Source organism: Struthio camelus, chromosome 1 (assembly GCF_040807025.1).
Source record: "Struthio camelus isolate bStrCam1 chromosome 1, bStrCam1.hap1, whole genome shotgun sequence".
NCBI lineage: Eukaryota > Metazoa > Chordata > Aves > Struthioniformes > Struthionidae > Struthio > Struthio camelus.
In genome coordinates, this window is record NC_090942.1 from 151,322,227 (window position 1) to 151,340,002 (window position 17,776).

The 17,776-nt window shown below is 39.3% G+C and overlaps 1 protein-coding gene across 1 annotated transcript in view; it reads left to right on the forward strand.

Moving 5' to 3' along the window:
• Positions 1-13: 13 nt before the first annotated feature.
• The window catches only part of EIF5B (eukaryotic translation initiation factor 5B), a 39,243-nt gene continuing 21,480 nt past the window's right edge, over positions 14-17,776 (forward strand). The window contains exons 1-6 of the mRNA XM_068924281.1: positions 14-186; positions 14,809-14,934; positions 15,021-15,105; positions 15,510-16,149; positions 16,635-16,855; positions 17,044-17,194. Coding sequence (XP_068780382.1) covers positions 152-186; positions 14,809-14,934; positions 15,021-15,105; positions 15,510-16,149; positions 16,635-16,855; positions 17,044-17,194 — 1,258 coding nt within the window. The 5' untranslated portion in view covers positions 14-151. The remainder of the gene's footprint in view (positions 187-14,808; positions 14,935-15,020; positions 15,106-15,509; positions 16,150-16,634; positions 16,856-17,043; positions 17,195-17,776) is intronic.

Genomic DNA, 17,776 nt, shown 5'->3' on the forward strand with positions numbered 1-17,776 from the left:
GGCGGGGGCAGCCAGGGCGCCTGCGCGCCGCGCGGCGTGGGGCGGGCTGAGGGAGGCGGCTCGGCATATGCCCGGCGCTGCGCGCGGGTGCGGGCGGCCGGCCGGCGCGCGCGGGGGCCGGTGACGAGCGTGGGGAGCCGCCGCCGCCGCCATGGGCAAGAAGCAGAAGAACAAGAGCGAGGACAGGTGTGGCGGGGCCCTTTCCCCCCTCCCCTCCCCCTTCTTCTTTTTTCCTCCTCCCGGGCCGGTGACAGCGGCGCGGGGCCGGCGCTGCGGCGCTGAGTCAGGCCCCGCCGGGGCTCGCGGCCTCGCTCGAGGCGGCGCCGCGCCGGCCGTTGGCGCTGCCGGGCGCGGCGGTGCCCCTCGCCCAGGCCCTAGCGCCGGCCAGCGGCCCGAGCCGCGCGTGAGGGCTCGCCGGGCAGAGTAGGCCCGGGCGGCCGGGGCCGGGGGGGAGGGGACCGGCGGCCGTTGGGGCCGCCGCTGGCGTCGCTGGGGCGGCCGAGGGGAAGGAGGGTGGCTGACGCCGGCGTGGCCCCTGAGTAGTGGTGACTGCCGGCTCGTCGGCTGCTGCGCTGCCTTTGAAGAGGTGCCTCCCTGGGTGTTAGTCGCTTTCCGAGGATTTTATGCGGGAGCATGTGGTGGCGAACGCGGTTTTCGAGCGCAGGTTCCAGACGCTAGCTTAAAAACAGCTCCTTGATTCAGTTTTAGCCCCCCAGATCTGTTTGTTTGTTTATTTGTTTGTTTTGTTTTTTTAATGGGACCAAATACTGTAGATTACACTGTATCTTTGCGCTTTCCGTGTGTTTAATAAGTGCAGGTGGTAGTAATATTTCGCAATCACAGAAATATCTTAAGAGGATCTCCTCTACAGCTGTGAGCATGTTGCCTTGGAGATGGTCCTGTCAGTTCACTTTTTATTTTTTTTCCCAAGATTTTTATAAAGGCAGTCATATTTACCATATGGATCACTGCTGACTGAATCATGTTGCGTATGTACAAATTAGTAGGTTAGTGCACATTGTTACTTGTCATTATAATACTACAAATATGTACTCAATTTACAAAGTGTTTTTAGTTCTGAATACTGACAGGGAGTTAAATGAGAAACTCTTAAAATATGTATAGATTAGAAACAGTTTGTATGTGTTTTTTTCTCTTCTTACCCCAGCTGCTCATTCTGTGTGTCCTTCTTAACTCAATAAGTGTGTTTTTTTTTTTTAAGTGCCCAAAGAAGCTTCTTTCACGAACTTGTGTTTTTTGTGGTTTCTGCCCCTCTCCTTTTTCTATTTGAAGTATGGCTGCCTGTTGTTAGTGTTTTTAAAAAAAACTGTATTTTTTATTTCTTCTCTCTAAGCATTTTTGACTGTCTAGATGTATATTGCATTAAAACATTAAGAGAAATGTTAGTTTAAGCTAAGGTTATCCTTCTCCAGGTTAGAATGTAAACTGTTCTACTTTTTTCTGGTCTATCTTTCTGGATAATGACTGTTTTGCTAGTGAAGATCTATCTGGTCTGACTCTTCTTCTCCCAGCTTTTGCTGTACCATATGTTACTTTGTAGTATATACTGTTATCAGCTTGTCTCACTAGCTGTACTGCACGGGCGTACCTTGGGAATGACTCTGGGTGAGGAGATGAGTCAGGTGTGATTTGAGAAAGAAGAGGAAGAGCTTGGATTTTTGCCCTATAAAGGAAGGGAGGCCTAGTGCTGCTCTTCACATCTGATAGAGAAGATGCCACTATTGTGCAGACACAGAAATGCTGCTGTTCGGGGCACTTCCCCTGCACACCAACTGCTATCATTGGAAACTTCTGGGGTGTTAGTGCCTACCAGATTTCTTGTTTTCATCCTGTATTTCTCTGTGCATCTGTAGATTACTGGGCAGGAGCCTCTCTTGGCTATTATACTCTCTTATTTGTGGGCAAAGAGGAAGCACACCTTATAAGTAAAGCCAAACGTTTATTGTTAGGATAATTGAAATCTTAAGGATGTAATCGTTATTAGTCCGAATGTAGTTGATACAGATCAAGAAAGAGTAACAATGCAATTTAAATTGCATTATACACACTTTTTAGTTCTGTTCCTTTTCCTGGTGTTATACTCCTCCTTCCACTGCTCTCTGGGTTTGAAGGTTGATGGTTTCGTTCTGGTGGAGATGGCATGTTATGGCAAGTTGTCAGTGTCTGGAGTCCTTCATTGAGAGGAATATGATTGTTTGTGTTGATGAATTCTTCCTCCCTCTCGGCTCCACTTAGGATCACTTTTATATGTTTGCTTATGTACTTTTACACCTTTGTTCTTTGGTCTGCAGCTCTGCATTACATCCATATTTACTATACATGGTGCCTTTTACATGTTAAATACTATTTCTTTGTTCCGTTTGTTACCCCTAAAAGCAGTTTTGTCCAGCTCCAGGTCTGCATTTCTTTAACTGACCGTTGGTGAGTTGTTTATAGCTGTAGGGTCACCAGTGCCAGCCTGCGCCCCAGCTCTTATCGTGGCATGCCTGTACTCCTCTGCTGCATCCTGTGTCTCCACTTCTCAAGGCCTCTGCTATCATACCAGGCCTGTATTTCTTTACGCTACATCATTCTATCAGAATTGTAAATATCTTATTCTACATAGAATAATTGCTTGTTACTGCTTTCTATATGAAACTAAGGTTGTACCATACCAGGATAAACAACAATAAAACAAATGAAGCATATACACCTGGTCAGTTACAGAAATTGCTGTTACAGCTAAATCAGGCAAAACAAAGTTGCAGGCAGGTCAAGGAGAGTTCAGATAAAGCAAACCTGACAAGCTTAGGTATTGAGGCCTTGTAAACTCAGTATGAAGCTTATGTCCTGTTACTGGTAATGGCAATACCATATTACAGGGCTACATGGTTATGTGGTAGTGGGAGGGATAATGTGGAATAAGAATTCACAGGTGTGTATTTGAGAAGGACGGGAAAGTTAGACTTGGCGTGTTTTACAAGAAGGAGTTTGGGAATGAGGAAGGACCTAGAAGCCCAGTGATATTTTGGAATATCTCGCTATCTGCAAAGGTGCCCTCCTCATTTTATGATGCAAGACTGGTCTACTAGTTCACCTTTTTTTGTCTTTATTTTTTGTCTGCCTCTTGCCTGTCCTCCACCCCCAGCTCCCCCTGCCTTTGAATGTTAGGCTCCCTCTAAGGAGAGGATGTATCACACAGTTGAACCTGTAGCTTTGAGTTGGCCTTCCACATTCCCCATCGGTCCCTATTCTGTTCCTAGCAGAGTGAGAAAGGAATGACGTTGTGGAATTAAATGCTTCCAATCATGCTTTGTCTCCTACAATTTCAATTTTTTTTTTTACTGTGCTGAGTTAATAATTTCCTCTTTCCTCCCTTTTCCCCAGCAGCTTTGTTTTAGCTGCAATCCCTTATATTCCTTTTGGCTGCTTCTCCCAAAACATGCAAAGCTCAAGGGCATAATTTACAGTACAGAAGCAGCATGTAGGAAGATGCAGGTGGTATGTTGCCCATGTTGTGAATATGGGTTTGAAAACTGAGGTGAAAGGAAGGAGGTCTTTCTGCTTTTCTCCTGGTGCATAGAGACAAGTCACAGAAGGTACAAGTCATCTTTACTCTGCTTCTCCCCCGGCCCACCCCTTTGCTTTGACTTCTGTTTTCTAGTTATTTCTGCTGAATGAAGTAGGGGTCGTTATGCTAAATATTGATAAATGTAAATACATAGGGAGAAGACCCTGAGGGAGATGACTGCTATAGTGATCAGGGAAAGAATGGGAATGTAGGACTGTTGCCTGTTATCAATATATATTACTAGATGAACAAATATACTTATCAACCTGTTTCTAATATACCAGTGCCCCTGCTGTTATGCTCCTATGAGACTTTATTGTTGACTCCTGTCACTTCTTGGTTGTGCATGCGTTCATAAAGAACGCATTTATCCAGAATGTCAGAATTACGGTCACAGTAGGAAAAACTGTGGGGTGCATTACAGAGGCCCTTTCAAAGGTGAAGGGTGTCCTGGATGGTAAGAGGCTGCTCTTACACCATATGGAAGTTGCCTTAATTGACAACTTGGAATTTTTATGGTTGTGTTGATTGTTCATTTTCAAATGGAACTTCATAGCAAACGTTTTCAATAAAATAGAAGACATCTGAATATCCAGGCTTTCCTAGAGGAAGAGTGGGTGTTCTGATGTGTAATCTAGTTCCTGCTGGGAGTGGTGCACTAATGCTTTGGTTCTTGGAGAGCTGTAACATCAGAAGGTACGCCAAGGTTCTCCCATGCTGTTTTTGTGGAAGTTTGATACAGTGTTTTTTAAATGTGTGGGAAGAAGGACTATTGTAAACTACTGGACTGTGCTTTGAATTCAAGCCTCAGACTGTTGCTGTATGCTTACAAGTAGATGTACTGTATGCTACAAATTACTTCCTGCCTAGGATCTGAATCTTTCAGATTGATGTTCTTAGCTTTTTATGGGTTCTCTTCCCTTCTCCCAGCTTTGAGTCTTCTTCCTCTTCTCCTCTTAGCTCTCTTTAGTTTCCAGTACTTAAGCTTTAGGTGCATTCCTGTGCTCTTTGATATTGTGAGCTGTTGCCTAGGCATACCACTCTGATCATTCATGCATATTGCTTTAGAAGTTACAGGTGCCAACTGCGATTCTGCAGCCAAGAATGAACACTGCTGCTAAAATAAGACTTACAGTGCTGTTGCTGGTGCTATATATTGCTTCCTCTTCTGCAAATTAAACTGCTGGTACTGTCTACTGAATATTCTATTTCTGCCTTTCTTGTTAGTGTGCTAAATAAAATCTTCTTAATGTTGCCTTGGAAAGTACTGTGGAGACTTGTATTTTCTAGAAAGCCTACAAATACCTGCAGTTTTGAAACGTTCTGTACTCCAGAGAATTTACAATAACGGTTGCTATCTGCTTCTCAAAAATATTTCCACAAGCAAAGCGTTCTGCAGCTCCACAAGGAGAACAGCTGATAAATCCTTGAAGTGCCTGCTTTGCAAATCTCATCTGGAGAGTGCCAGGATTTTTTACCAAAAGATGAAATACAATAATGCAAAATAATTTCCTTATTAGGAAAGTATATTGGCCTCTTCTATGCAAATGTGTATTTTTGTTACAAAAAATAGCTATTTTTGTAGTGCAAACACTTCATATTTATAAGAAAACTATTTTTATACCTCTAGATTTTTTTAGAGCAAAGTATTTTACTTGGTACTATCGAAAGACTATAAGGATCTTCAAATATCTGCAATTGTAGTAATATAAAACAAAACACTACAGTACACCTATTAGATTGTTAGAAACAGCTTTTCTTGTCTGACTCTTGATTGTCTTCATCTGTTACTATCATGAAGCCATCTAAATTTGATGTATAATTACTGTTGATGAAAACTGGAAATAGTGTATACATCAAGCCTGCAGAAATTGTTCTTTCGGTTCTGTGAATATCTCTGGAAAACCTTGCTCAGAATAAAGGGATGGTTTACTGTTGTTGACACTTGTTATGTCAAGCAGGACAAGCTGACAGCTCTGTATCCCTTTGTCTATTTTAATTATGTAGTGCTATCACTTTTTTCTGACTCTGGACTCGTGTGCCTTGCTTTACACTTGTTCTGTTTAGTTTGTTGTTCCTTAAAATAAAAGCTGCCTAGGAGCCAATGTTATGGTTTTGGACAAAACCTCCAGTCTAGTAACTTTTAATGCTTATGTAACGTTCCTTAGGGAAAAAGCTCCTTAAACTGGGAGAGGAAATGCTTTACTTGCACAGAAATTGTGTGAGCGTAGTTAGTTTAAACGTGAAGCTTGATTTGCCCTCAAAAATACAGTGGAGACTGGTGGCTATTCTGTTCTGAAAGCCGCTGATATATCACAGACACACGTTTTTGAAGTTTGCAGCACTGAGGACTTGTTCTTCCCATATCTCAGATATTTTTCCACAATCGTCTGAGTGAGATTTTAAACGTGGATCTGCTGTCTTAATATTGAAGTATGTTTCTTTGAATATGCTAATGTTAAGTGCAGATTTGAGTTTAATTATAGCTAGTGTAGGTGGGCGTCCGTGGCTTTTCAAGATTGTAGAGAACCTAGTCGGTTTCATGAAGTGATCTAAATAGTATTTTTGTGATGCGTTTTGACTATATACAACAAGAAATAAATATGGATATGGAAATTTTGAAACAGTAGACTTGCAAGTAATTTCAATTCCGTCATCTCTGCGCTTTTCCTAAACAAAGGAATTGATTCAGGTAAGCCTGAATGTTTGTTCTTTACTTAGTTTTTCATATTGCATGTTTTCAGTCATTATGTTCTCTTAGGACCTAAATATTTAAACTGAGCATTGAAGAGCTGTTTTCTTCCAGAGCTCTGTGTTGTCTCTTACTAGCTACAAAAGAGACTTTTTTATCTTGAAGCTTTGCTATAGCTTTGTTTAAATGGGACTTCTAGAGCATGTGTGTGTGCTTGTCTATTTTTTTAATCTGGGACGTGTAAAGGAGACTTGCTTTCTGTTTTTTCTTAGAAAACAACTTATACCCCAAGAGATTCTGTGTCTTTTTTTTAGAAGGTTTTGCTTAACTAGTAGTTCTTCTTCTTCCCCAGCTAGCCTGAAAAGGAAGGCATGACTTTAATATTGTAAGATGGAATCATTGTCTTAAGAGCATGAGTAAAAAACAATTACACTTTTAGTCAAGTTTTACTTCCTTGCTGTCTCTTGTAATTGGGAAACTTTATTGGCTTCCTTCATCTTACTAGGGAAAATCTGTTAAGGTGTAGTTTCATGTTGTGCTTAACTCAGTCTAGCTGTGAGCTGTTTCAGACCTTGTAGTCTTGCTCTTGCTGGCCGCAGCAGCATGTGGGCTTCCATTCCAACCACTTCCTTTGCATTGGATCTAGTGCTTATGTGCCCACAGTACAACTCAGGTGAATGATCTGATACAAAATTGGCGAACGAAAATGTGTGTTTTCTGTAAGATAGCTTGCTTATCTGACGTGTGCTTGTGGCGGCAGGATTCCCTGAGCTGGTTAAAGGGGCAAGCATGGCTCTGAAGGGAGGAGGAAGTTTCTCCCCTCCTTTGCCCTGTCCTTCGAGGAGAAGGCTAGGAGAAGGTGGCCTTTTCTGGGGCAGTTATTTCCTTAGCTCTGTCAACTGCAGTGGCGCATAGCTGGTGCTGTTGTGGATACTCTTTCACTCCTCAGGCTGAGGAAGGAGTACAGTGGAGCTGGAGTTCATATTTTTTTCCCCAGTTTTCAAGCTATCCCAGGCATATGTAATTAAATGTTTTCAGCAGGGAAAACAAGTTGTTTGTTTGTTTTTCCCTTCTACTCCAAAGTGAAACATTTGTGGTGTTCATGTTTGTTTTCTGATAGGTAAGAATGAGAAAAAGGCTGCAGCTTCATTCTCATGTCTTGACTAGCATTGCTGAGCCAGCAAATGCTTGCATTTTGTATTTCATAACCCATTTAACGAGCAAGCTGGTGGTGCATAGTTTTGAATACTTAACAAATAACTTTCAAAGTGTTTGTCCTGTAACATTTGTAAACCAGCTATTCTAGCAGAACTTCTTTTTGGAAGATACTATACCAATTTATCTTAATGCCTAAAACTAAACAGCTGCCACTGTGACATTCAGCCTTAGTACTGCTCTAATTTGCAATGAGCTCCTATTTAGAAATGGATGTTTTCCTTATTACTGGGCTTATGACCCACAAACACAGAGGATGGGTAATGTACTCTACAGGAACGATGATCAAGACTCCTGCCTAATGGTATTAGTTTTAGACTAACTAAAACTAAGACAAACCCAAATGCATGGAAATAGATGATTCAACTTCTTTCAGTCTTTTTGATGTTCAAGGGTTTTTAAATTTTTATTTATGTTTTTAAGCAAAAGAAAATGACTTAATGACAGTGATGTTCCTTTGAAGTTGGATAGAAGAGCTAGTGTCATGTAAATGATGAAATATCTCGAAAGTTGCCTCAGCAAAAATGAGTCTTATGATTATGCGGGAATGTAGGCAGTGAGTTTATGGCAGTGATGCAACTGTCTTGCTCTGTTAACTTACTCTTCCTCTCTCTTCTTTCACTCCATGCACACACATACATTTTATTCTGTCTTTTAATTGTGTGGCTTTTTCTGAGGTTTTACCTTCATCTTTACAGAGACAGCTTAAAAATAGTCCTAAATAAAACCTAGAATACTTTTAGCATAATTTGACTTAGTTTATTATATCAGCTTTAAAATAAAGGCAAGTATTACTAATCATATTTGTATCAGTCAGGGAACAGAAAGTGTTTGTGATCTTTGAGTCTGCATGTACACTTGAGCTTCAGTTTCAGCAGGAGAGCATTATCCTATTGACTTCATTTGCAAAGCTGGATGTTTGATTTCCAGCAGTTATAGGCTTGTTCTCACCCTAACATAATTCTGTTGTTTCTTTTCTGTAGTTTCATTTAACTAATTGCAGTGGAGTTGGATTGATATAAATGAGGGCAAATCAGCTTCTTTTGCTAATTAATCCCATTGCTCCACTCTTTCAGTTCATGCATGAGTTAAGGATTAATAGTTTTCTTTCTTACCACTGTCTTGTCAAGATGACATCTCTTAACACATTGCCTATATAATGAAGCTTACCCTGTGTTTCGGGCTTTGTATTATATGTACTATCATAGGTGTGCGCAAAGTCACAGTTGTTTATGATCTTAGAAAAGAGCTTGGAGAAAACTTGCATGTTTGGTGGTCCCGCTAACATGCTTTCCTGTTATTGGAGGGCATCTGTGAAACACTGTTGGTGTCATTTGGCTCAGAAGCCTTTCATTTGCTCGAACCTGTGTGGAAAGCTGGAGGGGCTTGTTTGACGAGGAAGGACAGCTAAGCATTTGAGCTGCAGAAGTTCACTGAGCAAAGAAAAATAATGAAAGTCCATCAACTTTTTTTTTTAATAGCTGTAGTCCTCTCTTCTCAGCATTCAGTCTGGTTTTCTAGACTAAGCAAGTTTTTCAATACTGAACAAGTTTTCTGAATTTCTATGCCTAGATTTGTTTATTAAAGGGAGATTATATTGTATCCAGTAATTGTCATTGGTGTGGAAGCCTCGTGACACAGAAATCCCTAGTGTTGAATATATTGTGCCAATATTTGGAGTCTTTTTTTAAGCTCTTTTGGAGCAAAGAGGTGATAAATAATTAAAAAGAACTTAGAACTGTTCCGAAACACTTCTTGGTTAGGGAGTTATTAGTTTTTAGCTTATTTCAGAGTTACAATTTTAAATCTTAAATCACAGCACGGTGACTTCTGTTCTGGTGAGATGCATGCTAATTAACTGCTGTAATATCCTAGACTGCGAAAGAAAAGTTAAAATCTGAAAACTTTCTAGCCCCTGCAAAGACACAGGCTTCTAGTTGCATATAAGTCTTAGAAGCTGTATAACTTAAAATTTAAAGTTTACAGGCAAAATGGCAAAGTATGCCTTTAAAAGACTAAAGCAAGCCATAGTATACGAGAACTGAGATTAATATAAGCTTGAACATCCTTAAATTAAGTTTTCCTTAATGTGAACTCTGACCTTGTAATAGCATCCACATGGAATTTCTAGGTTCTAGCTGTTGCATGCCATTGCATCAGAAAAGGAACTTGCTCCAAAACCATGCTTGCCTCTTCTGTGGGTTTTTTAAATACCTCACAAAATATGTGTTGTTTTATTTTTTTAATTAGATGTTATAATTAATTTTTTTACTGGTGCTGTGGTTTTAAATGTTTCCTTCCCGCATTAGGAAGACAACTAGTGGGAGAAAGTGGTGTGTTTTTTTTTTTTTTTTTAAACCATATACCTATCAGTCAAGGGGACTTTTCACTTTTCTGATTCAATAGCTTGCAACTGTTTGGGATCTTATAAATAACAGAGCTGCTGGCCATCTTTCCACATCTGACTGAGCAGAGGTGGGTGACAGCTCTTCATTTATTTCTTAACCTTGTTTTAATCTTAACACTGAAAATGTTTCACACTTTCCCTTGTAGTCTGGATTTGGGAATGTAATTTTATTTGCCAGTGTTCTGGTTTAATGTGCAATGTAATTAGTTTAGGTTGGATTTTTGAGTGTCACTTTCTGTCATTAGCCTGATTTGATGCTTTGACTCCATGAGGAATGTTGCTGAATTTCCTTTGTTGTTCACCCCTCTCTTAAAAATTCGGATGATCTGAGTATATTTGGTCCTGATTTGGTGTGGAGTGATGGTACGAAGTGGAGGACTACAGCACCATTTAACTAGTGGCCCACTGAATGTCCAGGAATCTATTAACGTTTAGCTTGCACGTTCCCTATGTACTGCAGAGTTTCAGTAGGCTATACAAACAAATTGTACTGGAATGCTTTTGGGCAACCTCAACTTAAAAAAACTCAACTAGATGATTTCTTAATGTCCTTTCTAGGTCAATATTTTTTCAGTATAAGGTATGTTAATGTTTCTATACTACTTTTAATGTTTAAAATATATTGAAGTTTTAGATTGCCTTAATCATGTTTTAAATGGTGAAAGGCAGTGAAATTATATAGGAGGAACACAGAAAACGTGCTGGGGGGAGAGGGAAGAGTGCAGTGATTCCTTTCTGAAGGAAAAAACTGTTTGGCTGAAATGATGATCTCTGCATGCAGTTACAGATTACTGATACCTCCTTTATAATTAGCATGACTATTACATCTTCTGTAGTGCGTAGTTTTGCCCCTTATTAAGCACAGATGTCCGTGGAGGAACATTGGCAACGAGTTAATGTTTTGAAAATTGCTTGTTTAGGTGTTTTTACTTTATTTACAGATCTAACTCTTGTGCTACTTTACTGCATTCAAATGCTGCTTTAGCAATATCAGCACTAGGGCATGAATGAACTGTCATCATATTTGGCAGGAAAAATAGAGGCTGGAGGCAAAAGTGCATGAGTAAGAAAGGTGGCTCAGGCTTCACTTCCAAAGCAGAGGTAGAGGAAAATTGGGCAAATGACCCCTTCTCAGCAGTCAGTAGCACTCTGCATTCAGCTTCTCGCTTTTTGGACTTCACTGAGCCTCTTGTGCTGGGAGAACACTGAGAAATCTCAGTGTGTAAATCTAATCATCAGCAAACCTCCCTTGAACCAAAAACATTATGAGCTTCAGTGGCCTAAGTTGGTTAGACTGTGAAGTCTATATAGAAGGTCTTCCCAAGAAAGTGATTTCGGGACAAAATTGAGAAAGACTTGCATATAATAATGATTTCAGGCCTCCTATTGGGCAGTCTTGGGGTTGGGGTCAGGATCCTTGCATAGGCTGAATGGAGGGGCAAGAGGGAATGGGGGAGATGCTTTAGAGGACTGAGGAGGAGGTTTCTGGAAGATAATTTGTGTTTTTTTGAAACTTGCATTTGAAGACTGCTTAAAAAAGGTTTACTGGAAAAAAATTAAGATTCCTAGGTGCATTTTCCAATGTCAGTAGGAAAGAAGTTGTCCTGTTACATATTTAAATGCAGTGGTTTCCTTCTGACAAAAAAAATCTCCCCAGGAGAAGAGAGAGCACCTTCTCAGTCTCCTTTTCTACTTTGTTTTATTATGAAACTCAAGTGGAATATTGTTAGAATAGTGATGCTTAGAATTATTATTTGGAATTAGAAGTATGAGTTCTCATGAAATAATTAGGTTGCTGACTGTGGGATATACTTAAAGATCTTTGAGACCACTCAATTGGCTAGAAGTCCTAAACCACACTTTTAAAAGGTAAGGAAATTCAAGGTCAGTATGGAAACAAACTCTTGTAATGGAAGCTGGCATTTGAATTCCTTGGCTTTGTGAAGATATTCTTGCTTTATGGTTTTGAAGAAGAATCATAATCTTCTGTACTGCTGATAAATGCATATGGCCTTAACTTTATTTTAGTTCATCCAGACTGAAATGTTTAAAGCCTGCTGTATGTCACTTAGCAAATGCTAATGTAGGGAAAAGTGTAGATTTCCTGGAAACCTTCGGTTGTTAAGCAGCAGAAGCCAAGGTGAGAAAGGATCTCTTATTATATCTGTGCTTCTATCGTGACAGCTGAACAGTTTTTATCCTAAACTGTGAGTGTTAAAGCTTAATGTCTATGAATTAGTTTTTTTCAATGTTTGAGTTCAGATATTTTCCTCAAAGAAGTTTTTCCTCTTCAGCCTTTGTTTGCAATGAGGAGCGCATTGAAAAACAAGTGAACAAACTCCTCAAACCTGCCTTGGAAGATTGTATCCTAGAAAACAAGAGGTGCCATAAGCATTGTGTCTAGCGTTCTCTTTGCTAGTAGCATAAAAACTAAATATTTTGGACATACTTTCTGTAAAGCTGTTCAAAAGGCTTGCCTCTTTAACATCTATATAATGGTATGGTTAAGATCCTACAGTAGTGGGAGCAGTACAGCAGTGTCTGTAGTAGTAGCAGAGCGTATATCTTGTTCTTTTCAAATTGTCACGCTTGGTTTGGCTCAGTCTACTCTATTGCTCCCAGAGTAGAAGGAAGAAAGGAAGTGTGCTTAAGAAACTGATATGCTATGTTTTACTACAGAAAGAAATATGAAGGCCTATAGGTAGCGATACATGTAATGTACTCAGCCTGATATTAGGACTTTACCTCTGGGTGTAGGAATATTTGAGGTTTGTATTCCAATTGTCTATGCTACTCCTAGTGCACAAGCAGTCAAACTGCTTTTTGAAATGGCTCTTGAATTGGTGAAATACTAACTCAAGTTTTTAAAGATGCAAATGGCCGAAAAAAGATGATATTTTCTCAGGAGTGGGGAGGATTAGTTTAAAAATCTTGCATTAATGATTTGTGAGAGTTACACTTTGAGATGTGTTATTTATTGTATCAGCACATAGCCAGTACCACTAGATATTTTTAAGACGCGCAAGGGATTGGATGTTTGTTTTTTTTTTTTTCTTTTTAACTAAAGGCAAGTATCTCTGGTAAAGATGCTGTACAGTGAGGTGCTATATTGCGTTGTTTTTTTAGTTGATCTTACACAGTTGATCTGTATAAAAGAAAACTTAATCTTAAAGATCAAGACTGATGCTTCGTACTTAAAACAGTATTTTTACTGCTGTCGCAGATGGTAACTATTTAGTGACTTGTTTATGCCCAATTTTTTTGGCATAAAATGAATTTGTGAATGTGGGCATTCACCTAAGGTTTTTAAAATGATTCTGTGAGCCCTCAGATTCTGTGAAGGGAAATGAAATTTTGACTTAAGTATTCCTTTCAAGATTCTGAAACTGAATAAAAGGCTGAATTTTTTACAAATCCAGAAGTGATCAAAAATTTAAATTGGCAAGATTGAAGATCTAGTAACTGAGAGATTTGTTGGTATCATGCAGATTTTGGATTTGGAAAAAATGTTTCCCCTATTTTCTGGATAGTGTCAGATATTTGGTGGGCCAACTTTTTTTCTTTCTGTTTGACATAATTGGGTGGTAATAATGTAGACTGAAATTGTGAAATGGAAGAACTGTGTTCCACCTGCATGTCTAAGAGGGAGTTAGCTGAGATATTGATAGCATAGTGATGAAATGTTTTTTGAAACTGCAAGTTGTGATACAAGTAGCATGCTAATATTTGTTCATTTAATAGAGCAGTAAATTGCCTGTAAGCATAGAACTTTTAAGTGTGCAGCAGGGAATAGGTAAGTTTCCTTTCTTGCAATTGCATCGGGGGTGCAATAGCTTGGTAAAACCTGTTCTGAGTGGAGTGCTTTCTTTTACTTGCATTCACAGGACTGAGCAAAAAAAAAAAAAAAAAAAGAAAAAAGGCATTTTTCAAATGCTGAACTACAACTATTGATAAAGGACAGAAGAGAGCCACTTTTGCTTTGCTGCCGATGAGAGATTATACTGAGAAAGGAAACCTTTTTTTTTTTTTTTTTTTTGAAAGAAAAACTTGATAGAATCAGATCTAATGAGAAAAGGAACAGGTCAAATACCTAGTGAAACTTTTTTGTGAGTTTGTTTAGGCCTAGGAGAAGTGACCCTAAGGAAGTGATGGAAATGATCCCTTGCAACTTTGTTGGTATTTTTCTGATCTGTTTTTAGAGTTTGGGGAAGGAGGTGTACTATGTTCCCTCTTGTCTGACTTCTTTTCCTGACGGATAAGGATGAAACTTCTCTGCCTGATGGCAGAGCATGGGCAACTGTTATGATGAGTTGGAAACTGTGAAGAACTTCCACTTATTTATCTTATGTTATCTTCCACTTATCCACAAAATATACAGTAAATTTTTGTTTCATGCGAAAGGATGTTTAAAGGAGCAGATAAATGCTTTTTAATAGAATTTGCTGGCTACTGAGTTGCAACGCTACTTCTGTTTGTGCTTCGTTTTTATACTTTCGGTTTGGGAGGGAGATTGCTTTTCCATCAGTCGTGCTTACTATGGTTTGAATGGCTAAACAACTTGTCTTCCAGAAATACCAAACAAAAATGTTGAAGTTGTAATTATGTTATTCCAAAAAGTTTTAGCAAATCTCCCATCTAAAGTTTCTAAGTCAGTATTGCAAGAACTGAATATGTTATTTTTCTTGAAGGGAGCTGAAACCCTAAAATGTGTATGAGGTCTTTTTTTTTTTTTTTTTTTTTTAGCATACTGGGAGAAATAAGATTTCAGTAATGATTTGTTAAACATCTCTCTTGCTGTTTCATTGCTCACGTTCTCTGGTTGATCTTAGATTTCAAAGCTTTTGTTTTATGCAGATGGCTTCTACTTTCGTAACTTAACTAACTTGAACTCTTGATAACCCTGCTTTCTCCTTTGCATTTTAGTGCAAAAGATGATATTGATATCGATGCCCTTGCTGCTGAGATAGAAGGTGCAGGAGCTGCAAAGGAGCAAGAGCCTCAGAAATCTAAAGGCAAAAAGAAAAAAGAAAAGAAGAAACAGGATTTTGAGTAAATATTTTTTGCTGTCTGTCTTATTTTGTTCTGTTATACACAAACTCAGTTATTTGAGTCCCGTAACTTCTTTCTTATTTTAGTGAAGATGATATCCTGAAGGAGCTGGAAGAACTGTCACTAGAGACGCAAGGAGGGAAAGCTGACAGGGAACCTTCTACAGGAAAGGTGAACAATGTGAGGGAGGTGGGCTATGTAGTAAGAAATAGTTGGACTACCACACACAACTGTCCCGGAGAAGTTCTCGTGCTGCAGTGTAGTTGGAGGTCCTCGGTGCAACTTAGCAGTTTGTATATTATTTTTAATTACGCTTGCTCGTGTTTTCATATTAAATGTCAACTGTGACAAATTTTACCAGAAGCCATGTCTGCATGCAGATGATTATCCAAAACCAAGCAGAATAAAATTTAATTAGGGGCTTTGTAGTACCTTAATAGAAAAGCACTGTAGTCTACTGCTTTTCAAACTTTGTCTTCAGTAAGAGAAGATTTTTCTTGAGATTTGAATGCTGCATCTCAGAATGCACAGCATATCATTTTTCATGGCATTATTATATAATTGTTTATTACTAGGCTGAAAACGAAGAAATCGGCTTATCAAAACAAGACAAAAAAAGGAAAGGAAAGAGTAAAAAAACCAGTCTTGAAAATGACTATGACAGTGAGGAAGGCGAAGATAAAGATACAAAATCTAAAAAAATTCAGAAAGCAAAACAAGAAATGCTTTCTGGCAGTGATGATGATGATCATGAGATGCTGCTTAAGAAAAACAAAGGGAAAACTCAGAAGTCGAATAAAAAGCAGGACCTGTCAGAAGAAGATGAAACTAACATTAAGAAAAGCAAAGAACGTGTAGGGGCAGTGTCTACAGGTGAGAGTGGTGATGAATCGGATGAGATCTCCCATCCTAAAAAAGGACAAAAGAAGAACCAAAAACCAAAGCCCATTCCTGCTGCTGAAAGTGGGGATGAGGAAGAAGAGCCTTCATTCAAGGTAAAAACAGTAGCTCAAAAGAAGGCAGAAAAAAAAGAGCGCGAAAGAAAGAAACGTGAGGAGGAAAAAGCCAAACTGAGGAAACAGAAAGAGAAGGAAGAATTAGAAGCTGGTAAAGAACCAGCAAAGCTGAAGGAAGCTCCAAAGAAAGCTGAAGAGAAGGCTTCCTCTGAAGCCTCTGCCCCTGGGGAAAAGGGAGAGACTCCTGCTGCAACAGAAGGTTGGTTACAAAGTTTCTAAAACCCTTATAATTTAAAAACTTATTTAAAAAAAAAAAAAGGCCAAAGAGTTGGCAGGCCATGAGGATGAGTTGCTGCTTTCTTGTAAATCAGGAACACTAGATATTTGGTAACCTTTTCTGCCTTTTTACATTGGCTAACATGTGGCTATTTTTCTTGGCCTGAGGTTTGTTCAGATACATGGGGAAACAAAAGACAGATAGTGATTCTCATTACAACGTAGACTTACAGTTCTGTAATCCAAACACTTTTTCACTTCCCAGTTATTCCTAGATACCTGTTACATGAACACTTCAGGCTCTGTCTTTGTAATTTAATAGACAGACTTATTTTTTCAATCTGAAGTGCTTATATGTTAGCCAAAGTCTCTTATATTTGGATCTTTGTGTAGTACTTGAAACATTAACTGTATTTGCAGTCTCTAAAATTTCTGGCATCTTTGCATGCATGCCTCTTTCATCTGCAGCTGATGACAATGAGGGGGACAAAAAGAAGAAAGACAAGAAGAAAAAGAAAGGTGAGAAGGAAGAAAAAGAAAAAGAGAAGAAAAAGGGTCCTAGTAAAGCCACAGTTAAAGCTATGCAAGAAGCCTTGGCTAAAATGAAAGAGGAGGAGGAAAGGGCAAAAAGAGAGGAAGAAGAACGCATAAGACGGCTGGAGGAACTGGAAGCTAAACGCAAAGAGGAGGTACCTCATATCTTATTCTGAGGATAGAATGAGGGAGGTGGTGATCTTAGCCTCTGCGCCAATGGCTCAGTTGCCAGATTATTCCTTAATATATATTCTATTGATTAGAAACATACTTTTGCCAGCTTTTGGTTGTGTAAAGTGCACTTTAAAATCTCTGTGTGGTTTTTTTGGTAACGTTTTTCTAGGAAAGATTAGAACAAGAGAGGAAAGAAAGAAAGAAACAGAAAGAAAAAGAGAGGAAAGAGCGTTTGAAGAAGGAGGGAAAACTTTTAACAAAAGCTCAACGAGAAGCCAGAGCCAGAGCGGAGGCTACTCTTAAGCTCCTCCAAGCTCAGGGTAAGTTGTAATGTAAGCAATAGCATTTCATACCCATTACTGCTCTTTGCATTTGAATTTTGTTACCTGGGGATAGGAGTGCAAATACTGAGTAAATCCATGTGTAAATCTGTCAAGGGAGGCAGAGTGGCACTTTTTTGTTAGTAGCTCTAAATGTTTTACATTTTGCACCTTGAATATCTGACTTGTTAGTACATTTCACTTACAGTTTTAAAATGTTAGTTATACCAGTCTTTTGACTGCTCAGTCCCAAAGCAGCAGCAGATCTTGGAAGGCCACTGATCTGAGTCCTCTTGGGTTAATTCATGTGATCACTTAAAGATCATTGTTTAACCTCAACCCAGCTAGTTCATAGGAACCGCATATCTTCTTGCGTTTTCTCTGGGGAGAGAGTACAGAAACTGTCTTGCTTTTCAGTCAAATACCTGCTTCTCCCTTGCTGTGAAGCAGATGTAAGTGTATGCTGCCCTGTGTCTGATACATTGTAAGCCCATATCCTGCTTAGTTTCTGGTAACTTGTCCACGTGGCTAAGGAAAAAAGTGAATTCCAGAGGTTGAATGTCCTTATTTTTATATTTGGAG